Source organism: Abramis brama (genome assembly GCF_963993115.1).
Source record: "Abramis brama genome assembly, chromosome: 15".
NCBI lineage: Eukaryota > Metazoa > Chordata > Actinopteri > Cypriniformes > Leuciscidae > Abramis > Abramis brama.
This window is the reverse complement of record NC_139977.1, coordinates 3,666,519-3,680,057: the sequence shown is the minus strand read 5'-3', so window position 1 is coordinate 3,680,057 and position 13,539 is coordinate 3,666,519. Positions and strand designations below refer to the sequence as shown.

Sequence of the window (13,539 nt, the reverse complement as noted above, 5' to 3'; positions counted from 1 at the left end):
AAACTGGTAGTTTTGTTTGGCAAAATCTTATTATTAAAATAGTGACAAAGTTGTATTACGGCATGTCATTTAATTATAAAATGTTGATTTACCAATATATCCATTTAAACTAATCTTTTTTTAATGTAAAATGATATTGGAAGGCCACATTATGACTTAAAGTTTATGATAATTATTTTCTCCAGCCATGTTACCAATAAAAACAAAGACCGAGCACAAGCGACACTAAAAACAATAGCCTACAAACACAATATAAAAACAAGCATAGAATAACTTATTTTTTTCTAAACATGCGAATTTCGTGAATGGTTATTTCCCTATAAGTTGACCCTTTTACTTGTTTTTTAACAATAATGTATCTTACAAATATAGTGATACTTTCTTGTTAAATATAACAAGACGAAAAGATAAACCACATTTTACTTTTAAACGTAATTGAGGCTACATGTAGGCCTTTAAATGCAATAACATCTTTCACGGTAGCATTTTTACATTTTCCTAAAAATGAGCCAACGAACATGTTTGCAGTGGATAATTATATAATAACTCATTACATTCTTTCATGCGCCGCTGTGTTTCGATACCGTGGGAGGGTGATGATCGGCATCATAAACGTGACGTCAGCCTCGCAACCTTTAGCAGGCACTGAGGCTGGAGGGTTCAGAGAATCTGTCCAGGTAGACGAACCGTCAGGTTATAGGGAAACCTGGGTCTGAGGAGCCAAGATCAATCGTGCGGGTGCATATTATGCACTGGAGTCATCAGGCGGGAAAATGTATGTGAGTTACCTCTTAGAGAAGGACACCAGCATGTACCCAAATTCCATGAGACACCCAAGCCTAAACCTGAACCCTCAGAGTTTTGTAACCGCACCTCCACAGTATCCGGACTTCACTGGATACCATCACGTCCCTGGGATTACCAACGACCCTCACAGCCAAACCGGAGCCTGGAACCCCGCGTACCCTCCTCAGAGAGAGGAATGGACATCTTATGGCCCGGGAACCGGACCTTCGGCTTCGGGCACCGGTCAGCTGGGCTTCAGTCCTCCGGAGTTTTCATCTGTCCAATCGTCGGGCCTTCTTCCATCGTCCATAACCTCGTCAGCCGGTCAGCTGTCGCCGAACTCGCAGAGACGGAACCCGTACGACTGGATGCGTCGGAGCGCGCCCCCGTCAAACTCAGGTGCACTTCAAATCTGAATGCAATTATTGCACTTTAAAAAGTATAAGTCAATGATGATTATTATTATTATTATCATAGAGACGCATAACCTATAGCACGAAATGTATTTATCGTGCAATTTATATGCAAAAAAGATTTTTTACGTGCATATGATACGCACTTTATGGCGTGTGTGTACGCACACTCCACACCACTAATCCTACCCAAGGGGTTTACAGGGCGTATCTTATGCACGTAAAAAACTTGTTGCGTATAAATTGCACGATAAATACAATTCGTAATATAGATAGGCCTACGCATTTTCATGAGATCGTGTTGACATGACTATCGGGTTCGCAAAAAGCCACTTTAAATAAGTTCAATTCCAGCCTATATGCCATATGTAACGTCGAAACTGGTGAGCTCGGCGCCACGGCCACAGTTTTACAGCTGACAAAACTCCTCTGCATTCACGCGTTTGTCATGCTAATAGAGATGTGTGTGTGTGTGTGTGTGTGTGTGTGAGTCCCTTTGCTTTGATGTCACTCTTTGTTCTTTTTTATGCCTGGATGCCGAGAAGTCTGTTGAATACACGGATGCGCACGTGTAATTAACAACATACTAAAATAGGGTTACACTTTATTTGGTAACAATTTAATTCACAGTGTCATTGTTACATTACAAGCAGTTACTAGTAATTACTAAAAATCATGTATAATTACAGGCAACTAACCCTAAAACAATCCCTAATCCTAACTATATAGTAAGTACATGTAGTAGTTACTTAATATTACTCAGTACTTATAATTAAAGTGTAACCCTTTATTTTAAGGTGTCATTGTTACAGTGTAATTATACATTTAGGCCTAAGTACTGAGTAATAATAATTAACTACATGTACTTACTATATGGTTAGGATTAGGGTTTGGTATGGTTTAGGGTTTGGGTTAGTTGCATGTAATTATGCACAATTTATTGTTATTACTACAGTAACTAAATGTAACATGCGTAACAATGAAACTGTAAAATAAAGTGTTACCTGAAATAGCAGTAAGGATGTTTTTTAAATAAACCGTGAAAAAGCAGTAAATAAAAATAAATAAAAAGATAGTCATGCAATAATTAATGAGATTATGTCCACACTTAGATCAATTGCTTAAACTTAAATTCGGCGGATCTCGGTGGATTATAAAAAATGGAAAATGCAATATAAATTGAGAACATTTAATATGTTTACATGTACAGTTGGACCTAATATTTCCATCAGATGGGAAACAATGAGATTTGGAATTATCTCAGTATATGCAGTAATAACTTTGATATTTCAGGAAACTTTAGGGACCAACAATGACTCTCATTAATTAATTCCATGCCATGACATCATAGAAAAGCAGGGAAAAAGTCGTACATTTAGTTGGACATATACTCAGATGCGTGGTAATGTCCGTGTGAACACTATTTCACTCACAGTCTTTAATATGAAAACATGGATATGCCATAAAACTAGAATCTTGAGGCAATTCCTCAAGACAGTACTTTTAATTACTAAACATTAACATACATCTCAGTAACCGAACTGTCAAAAATCTGGAGCCAACCACGCACAAATAAAGTATTATTAGCTCATTAACGTCCTCAATTTTATACATCACAATGAAATAACTGGCTTTAAAATGGAGGATTGTGAGAGTTGCTCGGCTGAGTTAATGATAACTAGAGATTATGGTCTCTGGTGAGATTTTGGATGAATATGCTATATGGATGAGAAGCTAATTATCTGGAGTTCCTCCCTGTGTGTCTGTTGCCCTAGACAGGCGGCGTCCTTCCCTTCGCCGTGTGTGTGTTTTAATATTTAACCTGCCGGCCACTTAAGTCCCCTCTTGCCACTGACAGGGTAAACTAAGTTTGAAATATAGAGACACGATACCAAAGACCTTTATAACATGGACATCTTGGTGTTTTATATATGTGTGCTCTTAACGATTGGCTTGATTAAGGGAGCAAACACTATGTTCCCATAGTTACTTTTTAATAGAGAAGATAAACACATTACTGCATTAACTCAAAAAGACCCTTTATTTTGATCACATTATCATTAATTATAGTCAATTTGATGAACGCCACGCGATGTTTACGAGAGAAAAGCCTCGGAAGGAACCAGATTTACAGTGAATTCTATGCCATACAAAAAATATTCTTCTATTATGTGAAGTGAAAAAAGATTCATCAAAGAGAGTGTAGAATGAATTCTTAAAGGGACTGATTTACAATTTTTGAGTTTACATTTTCACTCGATTATTAATTAATAATGAAGTTGCTGTGGTGTTTTTCTTTTAGGAGGAAAGACCAGAACAAAAGACAAATACCGGGTAGTGTACACGGACCATCAGCGTCTGGAGTTGGAGAAAGAGTTTCATTACAGTCGTTACATCACAATAAGAAGAAAAGCAGAGCTGGCGACAACACTCAGTCTGTCAGAGAGACAGGTCAGCTGCTTTCATACAGTCTACAGGAATATGATATCATAATCTTAGCCTAATCATGCATATCTAACTAGTTTATGATTACTCATATGCAGTGTTGGGGTAACGCATTACAAGTAATCAGATTTCTTTTTCAAGTAACTAGCAAAGTAACATTACTTTTTAATTTACAACAAAATATCTGAGTTACTTTTTCAAAAAAGTTATGCAAGTTACTTTGTGTTCCCACGCATTGACTGACAGCTCTCCCGTCCCCATGTTGAGACTCATCTCACTTGCACAAAAACAGATTCAGTATTCTTCAAAATGAATAAAAAAAACAATATGAAATACAAACGCTGAATATTATGTAAATCTTGAATAATTAAATGTTCAATAATACAAATATAATTTATGTATTTAATCTCACTTTATTGACTGAAATATTAACAGGTTATTATTTATCTCACTTGCACAAAAACAGATTCAGTATTCTTCAAAATGAACAAAGACAGTTCATAAATAAATAAATGTTAAATAATACAAATATACTTTATGTATTTAATCTCACTTTATTGACTAAATGTGAGCAGACAATTATTAATCTCACTTGCACAAAAGCAGATTCATTATTCCTCAATATAAATAAAACCAATATGAAATGCAAACACTAAATATTATGTGAATCTGGAAAATGTGATTCACATAATATGTGAATATAATATGTAAACATAAATGTTCAGTAATACAAATATACTTTATGTATTTAATCTCACTTTATTGACTAAATGTCTTTGCTGCTGACCTTCGATGATCCAATTCAACCATACTAATAAGCAAAAATTACTTTAGATGAACATCACGTTTGTATTTCATGTTTGTTTTTATTGCTGAACCTGTCCTATTCTTTTGCGATCCAGAATGGCCAACACAATCTCACAGCATTTCGTAACTATTTTACGTTTTGGCGAATTGGTGGCTAATTTGTACAGTCTCATTCGTACGTTTGCGTACGATCTGTTTAGACCCCAGTGACGGGTGTGTTTAGGGGCGGGGTTATGGGTGGTCCTGCATAATGACTTTTTTCAAACACATAGTTAGAATTTATACGAAATCACCACCTCGTACAATACTTTTGTCTTCCTGTGAGATCGGGTTAAAATGGCAGCACAGCTGAAGGGTTTGTTTGAGCTGCACACTTTACATGCATTTCCTTCAGCGTGAGGCTTATTCATTTCACTTTTGTGAAAAGGCCTTTACATTTGCCAAAAATAACTGTTGTTGTTGTTTTTTTGTATTTGAAAAAACAAATAAGCAAGCCCAGCCCAGGTGAGAAAAAAGTAATGCAAAAGTAACGTAACACATTACATTCCATAAAAAGCAACTAATGCAATAAGTTACTTTTTTAGGGAGTAATTCAATATGGTAACGCATTACTTTTAAAGGAGACCTATTATGCCCCTTTTTACAAGATGTAATATAAGCCTCAGGTGTCCCCAGAGTGTGTCTGTGAAGTTTCAGCTCAAAATACCCCACAGATCATGTAATGTAAATTCCCATTTTTGAGAGGAAGGAAAAACATGCTGTTTTCGTGCATGTATCTTTAAATGCAAATGAGCCTCTTCTGGAAAGGGGGCGGAGCCTGTACAGTGACTCTGATACTCTGCCAAAAACTAAACAAAACAAAACATCTCATAAGAAAAAAACAATCCAAGGCACTCAAGTAATTTGTTTTTAGAAAAATATAAAAAAGCCTTTATACTTTCATGGCCATGTGTGTGCCTCGAGTGCCTGGGATTGTTTTTTCTTATGAGCTGAACCATCCCTACACCCAAAGAGCACAGAGATAGTACTGAATTTACACCCCGCGCAGCACTTTTTGCATTCCTTGTATTTAAAAACAAAACATCTGTTTGGTTTTGGTTATCATCTCTATCGTGGTCATGCTCACCTGACATTGCAGTACTTCAAGGTATTATTTGCGTTTTAAAGCCATATCAGTTTAAACTAATATGTTTTTTTGAATGTATAAGTCCATCCGAAGCAGGCTGTCAGATGGCACGTCCCGTGAGTATTAAACTAATTTCTCTATTGCGTTTAAACTGTCAAAAACACACAGAGTTCACATAAACACAGTCGGTTGTGTCTATGAACGTAAACAGCAGGCAAAGAAATCACATGTGTATATTAGATCTGTGTATTAAAGTAAAAGCAGCGTAATATACACATATTTGATGTTAATTTGACTCAAACAACAAAATAAAAACAGAAAATCACTCACTGCTCTTGACTGAATAACTTTAGTAGCTTTAATGAGAATATATTTATTGAATGCTGCTGTTAAATGCTCTGGCGAGGAGATAAACATGGCGGACTGTGTACCGCTCACTGAGGGGCGGAGCTAAGCGAATAGGGCGGAGTCTGTCTGCAATCGTGGGCGGGGCTTGTTCCATTGTGATGTTATATTGGAGCACATTCCTGAATGGCTCATTTTGAGGCACTGTTTCAGATTTATGGGGAAAAAATAACAAACAGAGTGAATGGATTTTTACCACAATAGGATGCTGCGGACACATAAGTATGTTCAAAAACAATATAAAAGTCAATTTTGCATAATAGGTCCCCTTTAAAAAGACTGCTAAAATGTGAGATATAGAAGAAAACAACTTTTACCTCAATAACTCTCGAGGGAATTTTTTTTTCCAGTATGACTCATGGCATGTTGTTGACAGGTGAAGATCTGGTTCCAGAACCGGCGTGCTAAAGAGAGGAAAGTCAATAAAAAGAAGATGCAACAGCCTCAGCCAGCGTCCACAACCACACCAACCCCTCCTGGATCATCTCTCCCAGGCAATATGTCCATGGTCACCAGCAGCAGCGGTGGCCTGGTTTCACCGCCTATGCCAATGAATATCAAAGAAGAGTACTGAAGAGAGAAGGATGTGCAGACTTTGACTGTTAATATTTTTATACTGCCCTTTCACACTTAGACATACACATGGTACTTTAAAATCAACACATCTTTGTTGCGATGAAAAAGAAACTGTGACAAACGTGACAAAAGACTGTCTGCTGCATGGGGTTTTATTGAAAAATACAAATGAAAAGTCGTCAACTACCATTCCAAAGTAAAATGAAGCAACATAAATCTGAAAGGTTGTGTAATATTTCTCTGGCCGTGTTGGTTTCTTTATTTTAGTACTTTATTACCGCTGTTGTTTTGTTCATCATTGTAAACTTTAAGATGTTTTGAGATTATGAAACGGAATTAAAATAATTGTGTATTTCTAAAGTAATTTGTATTAATAAAATAAATGTTTTATTGTGGCAAATCGATTCATTTCACACTTGCCAAGGAGAGCAGCGTTTCCACCCAATTATTCTTTATAATATATCTGATTAAATTGTGCCTTAACAGATATATAACATATGAGCTAATCTACAGCCAAGTGGCAAATTTCACCCTGTGAAATACATAAGGAGAATACAGTGTATTGAGAATACAATACACATACAGTGCTGTTCGCATCAAGCACTTATTTGTCAGTTTTATTGAATGTTTTTCAATATTCTTTTAAAATGTAATTTCTGTTTGCAAGGGTCACTGAGAAAATGTCAGATGTTTCCACACATTTAGAGAGAAAACACCGCTGGAGCAGCATCTCAGGCCCAGTTTACACCTGATATTAAGATGCGTTTTGAGACGATATTAAGATCGATCATATCACATAGATGAGGGAGATACATTTCTGTTTACACCTGGTGTTTTAATCTGTCTCTTTTGTCCACTTTCACCCATACAACAACATAGTGTCGGCCCAGATCCGGCCCACATCTGGCACGCGTTGAATCCACATGTACCAGATGTGGCTCGGATCTGGGCCGACACTATGCTGCATTTACACTTGGCATTAATATGCTGTTGTGGCATTAACTACCACTTCTGTCCTGATTTCTTCGAGGGGAGGGTCAATGGGCGGGTAAATGTATGTGTTTTTTCAGATCTTTCAATCTAATGGACAAAATTGCAAAAAGACAAAATAACAAAAAGCTCATACAATACGCGACCGGAGACGATGGAAAAACATACGGAGAGCATCAACTTTTTTCTCTTCAAACCAAACTTGGGTCTTCAGCTGATTAAGTTTAATTTTTATAATTATGTAATAATTTTTACGGAGAGATGACGGTCTTTTAGTGGCTGTTTGAACACACTCGATCACATGAGCGTTTACACTACGACAGCAATCCGGTCTAATGTGTTTTCAACTCCCTCTGGAAGTGGAGAAAGTGGACGAGCTCAAAGCCGTTTTAGACCCTGTTTACGCCTGTATTTAGAGTCGTCCACTTGTGATCCGATAGACTAAAACACACCGTAACACCAGGTGTGAACAGGGCCAGAGGAGAGGACCTGTCTAGTCTGAGATCCACTAGGGAACAGACATCACTCGAGCCGGAGCTCGCGCTGTTTGCTCAGTGTAACGGCATCGCTGGATAAGAGACGAGCGCACACCGAGAAACTGTGAGCTATTTCATTATCAAGCACACTCTGGACTCTCTTATCAATGGTGTGACAGAGAAGCTCAGCTTGACGGGCATTGCATATCTCCTCCACGGCGTCGCTGAAACAGGACCTGTTTTATGACCACGTTAACAAAGCCAGGGTGTGGCGTCCAAAGGCCAGCGAAAGCCACTGTTGAGCAAACAATATACATCTGCCTGCGTACATATCCATTCACAGAGTCCATATGCCCACACTCAGCCTTCAACACTATTATCTGCATCTTTGTGGATTTCTAAACGAAAGAAGACATTTCACGTTTTCATTGTGATCAATATCTTTCAGATCTCCATCTCTGAATCATCTCACAGGGGACCAAAACCAATATATTAAATCCTACAAGTATCCTGATTACACATTGATTGATACATATGAGAGAAATGTAGTGATTCTAAATATACGCTGTTTTATTTAAGAAAACTAATAAAGATGTTTAAATGATTTGGTAAATCTGTCTTGTTACCTTATATTGTTCCATTTTCTTTATCATTGCTCCATTTCTGGTGAGGGGAGAAGCGTATAAACAAGCTTGCTGATAGCTCCCTCATGTCATAAACTTTATTGGGGGCATGTTGTAAAAATATTCTCACCACAGTAACAAAAACTTGTTTATATGCAATTCTGAATGAAGTAGCTACAAAACTTTTTCGGTAACACTTTACAATAAGGTTCATTAGTTAACATTGATGTATTAACTAACATGAGCTAACCATGAGCAATACATTTGTTACAGTATTTATTAATCTTTGTTAATGTTAGTTAATAAAAATACAGCTGTTCATTGTTTGTTCATGTTAGTTCACAGTGCATTAACTAATGCTAAGAAATACAACCTTTGATTTTAATAACGTATCAGTAAATGTTGAAACTAATATTAATTAAAATTAATAAATGCTGTAGAAGTATTGCTCATTCTTAGTTCATGTTAACTAATGTTAATTAATGAACCTTATTGTAAAGTGTTAGCCTACCACTTTTTATATTAGGAAGTCCAAATAATTTCTTGATGCATTTATTAATAGAAACTGAACATGTGTCTAAATGGTGTCTAGATGGAAGAAGATTAATTGTGATTAGTTAAAAATAAAAAAAAAGTCAATGCCATCACATCTATCTTTTTTTATTTATTTTTTGTATGTATTTTTTTATGCATAATTATAATTCAGTACAAAACAAAATAATACAGAACAATGATCACGAACATGTGGGGATTCAGGGAAAAGGAAAAATTAATAATTATAAAAAGAAGAAGAAAAATTACAATTTACATAAAACTTGTTCTATAATACAAGATGTTTTCAAAGCTTTTTTGTTGGAGGGGATTTTTTTGAAGCGATCACAATAATAATTGTAAATCATAAGTAAATTACCCAAGTATCATGAAACTACTGATTTATCACACACACAAAAAAGTCCTAATTTGAGGTTGAAGATAAATATTTGTATGTTTGTTTTCCCATCTTAAAACCTCTTTTCAAAACCTACAATTTAACAGGATTATCTATAAATAGTTAATTTGGGCAAATAGTGTAAAAAATAATAAAAGAAGAATACCCATGTCTATCTTCACTTAAAAAGGCTAAACAAACTCATTACCCGTCTAGTATTACTTATATAGCTTGTTTACGAGGCTATTGTATCATAAACTTTCAATTACAATAGTTATACCCACTAATAATCTCTATAATGGCGAGAATAATTCAACATAAACACTGGAGCTGTAAAGCAATGATTCTAGTGTCTCTCTATAAATAGCAGATATGGTTAAGTGCCTATGACACCTTTTCATTGAACCCAGCGGAATTTACTCACAGAAATACTTCTGTCATCATAAAAACAACTTGAGTTTTTAATAATGCTGTATAATCTTATTATCAAACAAAATACAAAAAGCAAGAAAGCAAGGCCCTGTTGTTTACCCTATTTGTGGAAGGTGCGTTATTAAAGTCAACACTAGCCATATATATATATATATATACAGTACCAGTCAAAAGTTTGGAAACACTACTATTTTTAATGTTTTTGCAAGAAGTCTCTTATGCTCATCAAGCCTGCAGTTAAAACAAAAACAAAACAAAAAAAACAGTAATATTATGAAATATTATTACAATTTAAAATAATGGTTCTCTTTTTTAATATATTTTAAAATGTAATTTATTTTTGTGATGCAAAGCTGAATTTTCATCAGCAAGTACTCCAGTCTTTGGTGTCTTATGATCCTTCAGAAATCATTCTAATATGATGATTTATGATCAGTGTTGGAAACAGTTGTGCTGCTTAATATTTTTTTATAACCTGAGATACTTTTTTCAGGATTATTTGATGAATAAAAAGTTAAAAAGAACTGTATTTATTTAGAATAGAAATCTTTTGTAACAATATACACTACCGTTCAAAAGTTTGGGAAGAATAACTCTTTTTTTTTAAAGAAATTAGTACTTTAATTCAACAAGGATGCGTTAAATTGATAAAAGGTGATGGTAATGATTTATATTGTTAGAAATGTTTTTATTTTGAATAAATGCTGTTTTTATGAATAAATGCTGTTAACGTTTTACTCATCAATGAATCCTGAAAAAAGTATTCCAAAAAAATATATTAAACAGCACAACTGTTTCCATCATTGATAATAACTGAGTATCAAATCAGCATATTAGAATGATTTCTGAAGGATCATAAGACACCAAAGACTGGAGTACTTGCTGATGAAAATTCAGCTTTGCATCACAAAAATAAATTGCATTTTAAAATATATTAAAAAAAGAGAACCATTATTTTAAATTGTAATAATATTTCATAATATTACTGTTTTTTTTGTTTGTTTTTGTTTTTAACTGCAGGCTTGATGAGCATAAGAGACTTCTTTCAAAAGCATTAAAAATAGTAGTGTTTCCAAACTTTTGACTGGTACTGTATATATATATATATATTGAAAAATGAAGTGTAATAAATTGGGACATTGTTTTTGCACCATAGCTGTCAACAGTGATGAACGGCCAAGAGGAAGCATAAAATAGTTTACTAAATTGCATAATCGTGACATGCCTTGATATCAAACATCAGATTTTTGATAGTAGTATGAGTGAATTTTCTCGGGTCTCTTTGAAAGCCTCATCCTTCACCTTGATAATCAACCTTTGCCTTTGTTGATAATTTCCAGCATTTCAACATGACAATGTATATCGATGTCAAAACAAGTTCATGTTTGGCAATCCAAGATAGACGTGCAAGAAACAAACCTCAGTTTCCGAGATGTGAAGTGTGAATGATTAACCCGCACAATGCTCAGTAAACTTTAACATCAATAAAATAGCAGTGTGACTTCAACTGTCATTCTGAACATCATTTCTCACAGCACTTCTAGTGCAGTAGTAATACGGTTGTTCATCACCGTGGGAAATGCAGTGCTATATAATAATAGTAAATAATAGCAATTGCAAACCCACAAGCTCAAATTAGAAATGTAGTACAAGTAAACACACATCTTAAACGTCAAGGCACATAGAAAAGAGTAATATTTATATAACAGTAATATTATATATAACTGCTCTATACTCCTTTTCAAATGCAGAGTTTTAACTGACTGATGTTTCTGCCTCACAGCGGATGTCAGAGGTCAGAGGTCAAAATGCTGATCATCCAGGACTAGGACCCTTTTCTTTGTACCTGGATTACTAAATTATTTAGATTTCATTTGGTTTAGATACAATCCTCCGTTCTTTAAAACTCGCCTCGTACATTTCCATAAAAATCGCATCTCAAAGTCTGTGATTTTAAACTTGACTGAGAGCAGGTTTAGTTCAAGTAAACTATATTGTAGCTTTTTAAAGCAAATGTTAGGCTCTTGGAAGTCTGAACCAGCTTCTGAGATAATAATAATAATAATATAATAATAATAATAATATGGGGCCTAATGATGATAATAATAATAGGTTAATAACAATAATTGGTGTAAGTTGTGTACTTGCATGTTTTTACATTGTACTTTTGCATTGTAATTACTGTTTGTAATTACAGGTGTAATTAATTTCTGTAATTGCATGTATTATTACACTGTTGACCTTCCCTTACACCTTAACTCACCCTTAAACATAACCATACCAACCTGTCCCTAAACTAACCCGTCTCCACCTCAATAGCACCTCAAAGGTTTTCACGATTCACAATACAACATCAACACAATAAGAGTTAGTACATAGTTAATTACACCTAATATAAAGTGTGACCTAATAAGAATATTTTTATTTTAATATATACTATAATAGTCACAGCCGAATTACTCACTGACAATTTATTAGTGACACATTTTTGGGGGAAAAATGATCATTTTATTAGAGCGTTGCATTAGCTGTACTGAGCTGGGCATTCATTTGAACAGAGACAGAGAAAGAAGATTTAGCTTTTTTTGCTTTATAAGTTTTGTAAGAACGTGGGCTTAATGTCATCAAGCAGCGCATCCCAATAAATTGCTTACAAACTCTTGACATTAAGACTGTTTACATAGGCTACTACTAGAAATAAAATATTTATGAATCCTATCGCAAAGCGTTTAATTGATCGGTTGTCGAGTAGGACCGGTTACATTTGGTGCCGTGACCCGGATGGAAGTGAGGATTAGGGGCATATGCGTTCCCCGATAAACTTTTTCGTAAAGTAGGATCATATCCCTATACTATTTCTGCATTAATATCTAATCACCACTCGAGTGTGCAGTCACACGTTCGTCACTTCACTTCCGTAAAGGGTTGAAGACCTTTCATGCTGTAAATCAAAGGTCTTCAGTCCTGCTCCAATGACCCACTGTCCTGCAAAGTTTATTCCAACCTGCTTTAGCACAGCTTGATGTGTATTTTCAAGCAATCCTGAATAGCTTGATTAATGTGTGTGTTCACTAAACTCAGTTTCAACAATTGACCATTTGAGAATCTAAAGGTAAGACTGAAGACTGAATTCAGAAAGGTAACACATAAGTACAAACTGCATGGTTGCATGCAAAAGCCTTAAGTGTCATCGCAGCTTACAAAAATGTCAAGTTTGGTTAACTTTTACCTGTGAAATTGCGTAGACAAAAGTTATTTGACCTCTTTTTGGTGACTATTTGGATGGTAGACAAAATTGCAAAAAAGTTTTCATGTTACAGATCTACAAATTAGTATTATCACTATATATTTAAACTATTTACTAAGCTATATGTCATCATCACCACCATTACCTTGAGGAAACCTGACTAGTTTGTGAAGGGGACAGGAATATCCAAAGGGAACTTGAATATCCAAAGGGAACTTGAATATCCAAAGGGAACTTGAATATCCAAAGGGAACTTGTGTATTATGCTTTAAAGGTACGAGTCAA

The 13,539-nt window shown here is 35.1% G+C and overlaps 1 protein-coding gene across 1 annotated transcript; it reads left to right on the top strand.

Annotated features, from left to right (window-relative positions):
- The first annotated feature begins 684 nt into the window (after nucleotides 1–684).
- cdx1b (caudal type homeobox 1 b) lies at nucleotides 685–6,953 on the top strand. Its single transcript, XM_084138006.1, has 3 exons — nucleotides 685–1,185; nucleotides 3,502–3,650; nucleotides 6,359–6,953. The coding sequence occupies exons 1-3, from the start codon at nucleotides 774–776 to the stop codon at nucleotides 6,554–6,556; spliced, it is 759 nt and encodes a 252-aa protein (XP_083994132.1). The 5' UTR covers nucleotides 685–773; the 3' UTR covers nucleotides 6,557–6,953.
- The last annotated feature ends 6,586 nt before the right edge of the window (nucleotides 6,954–13,539 follow it).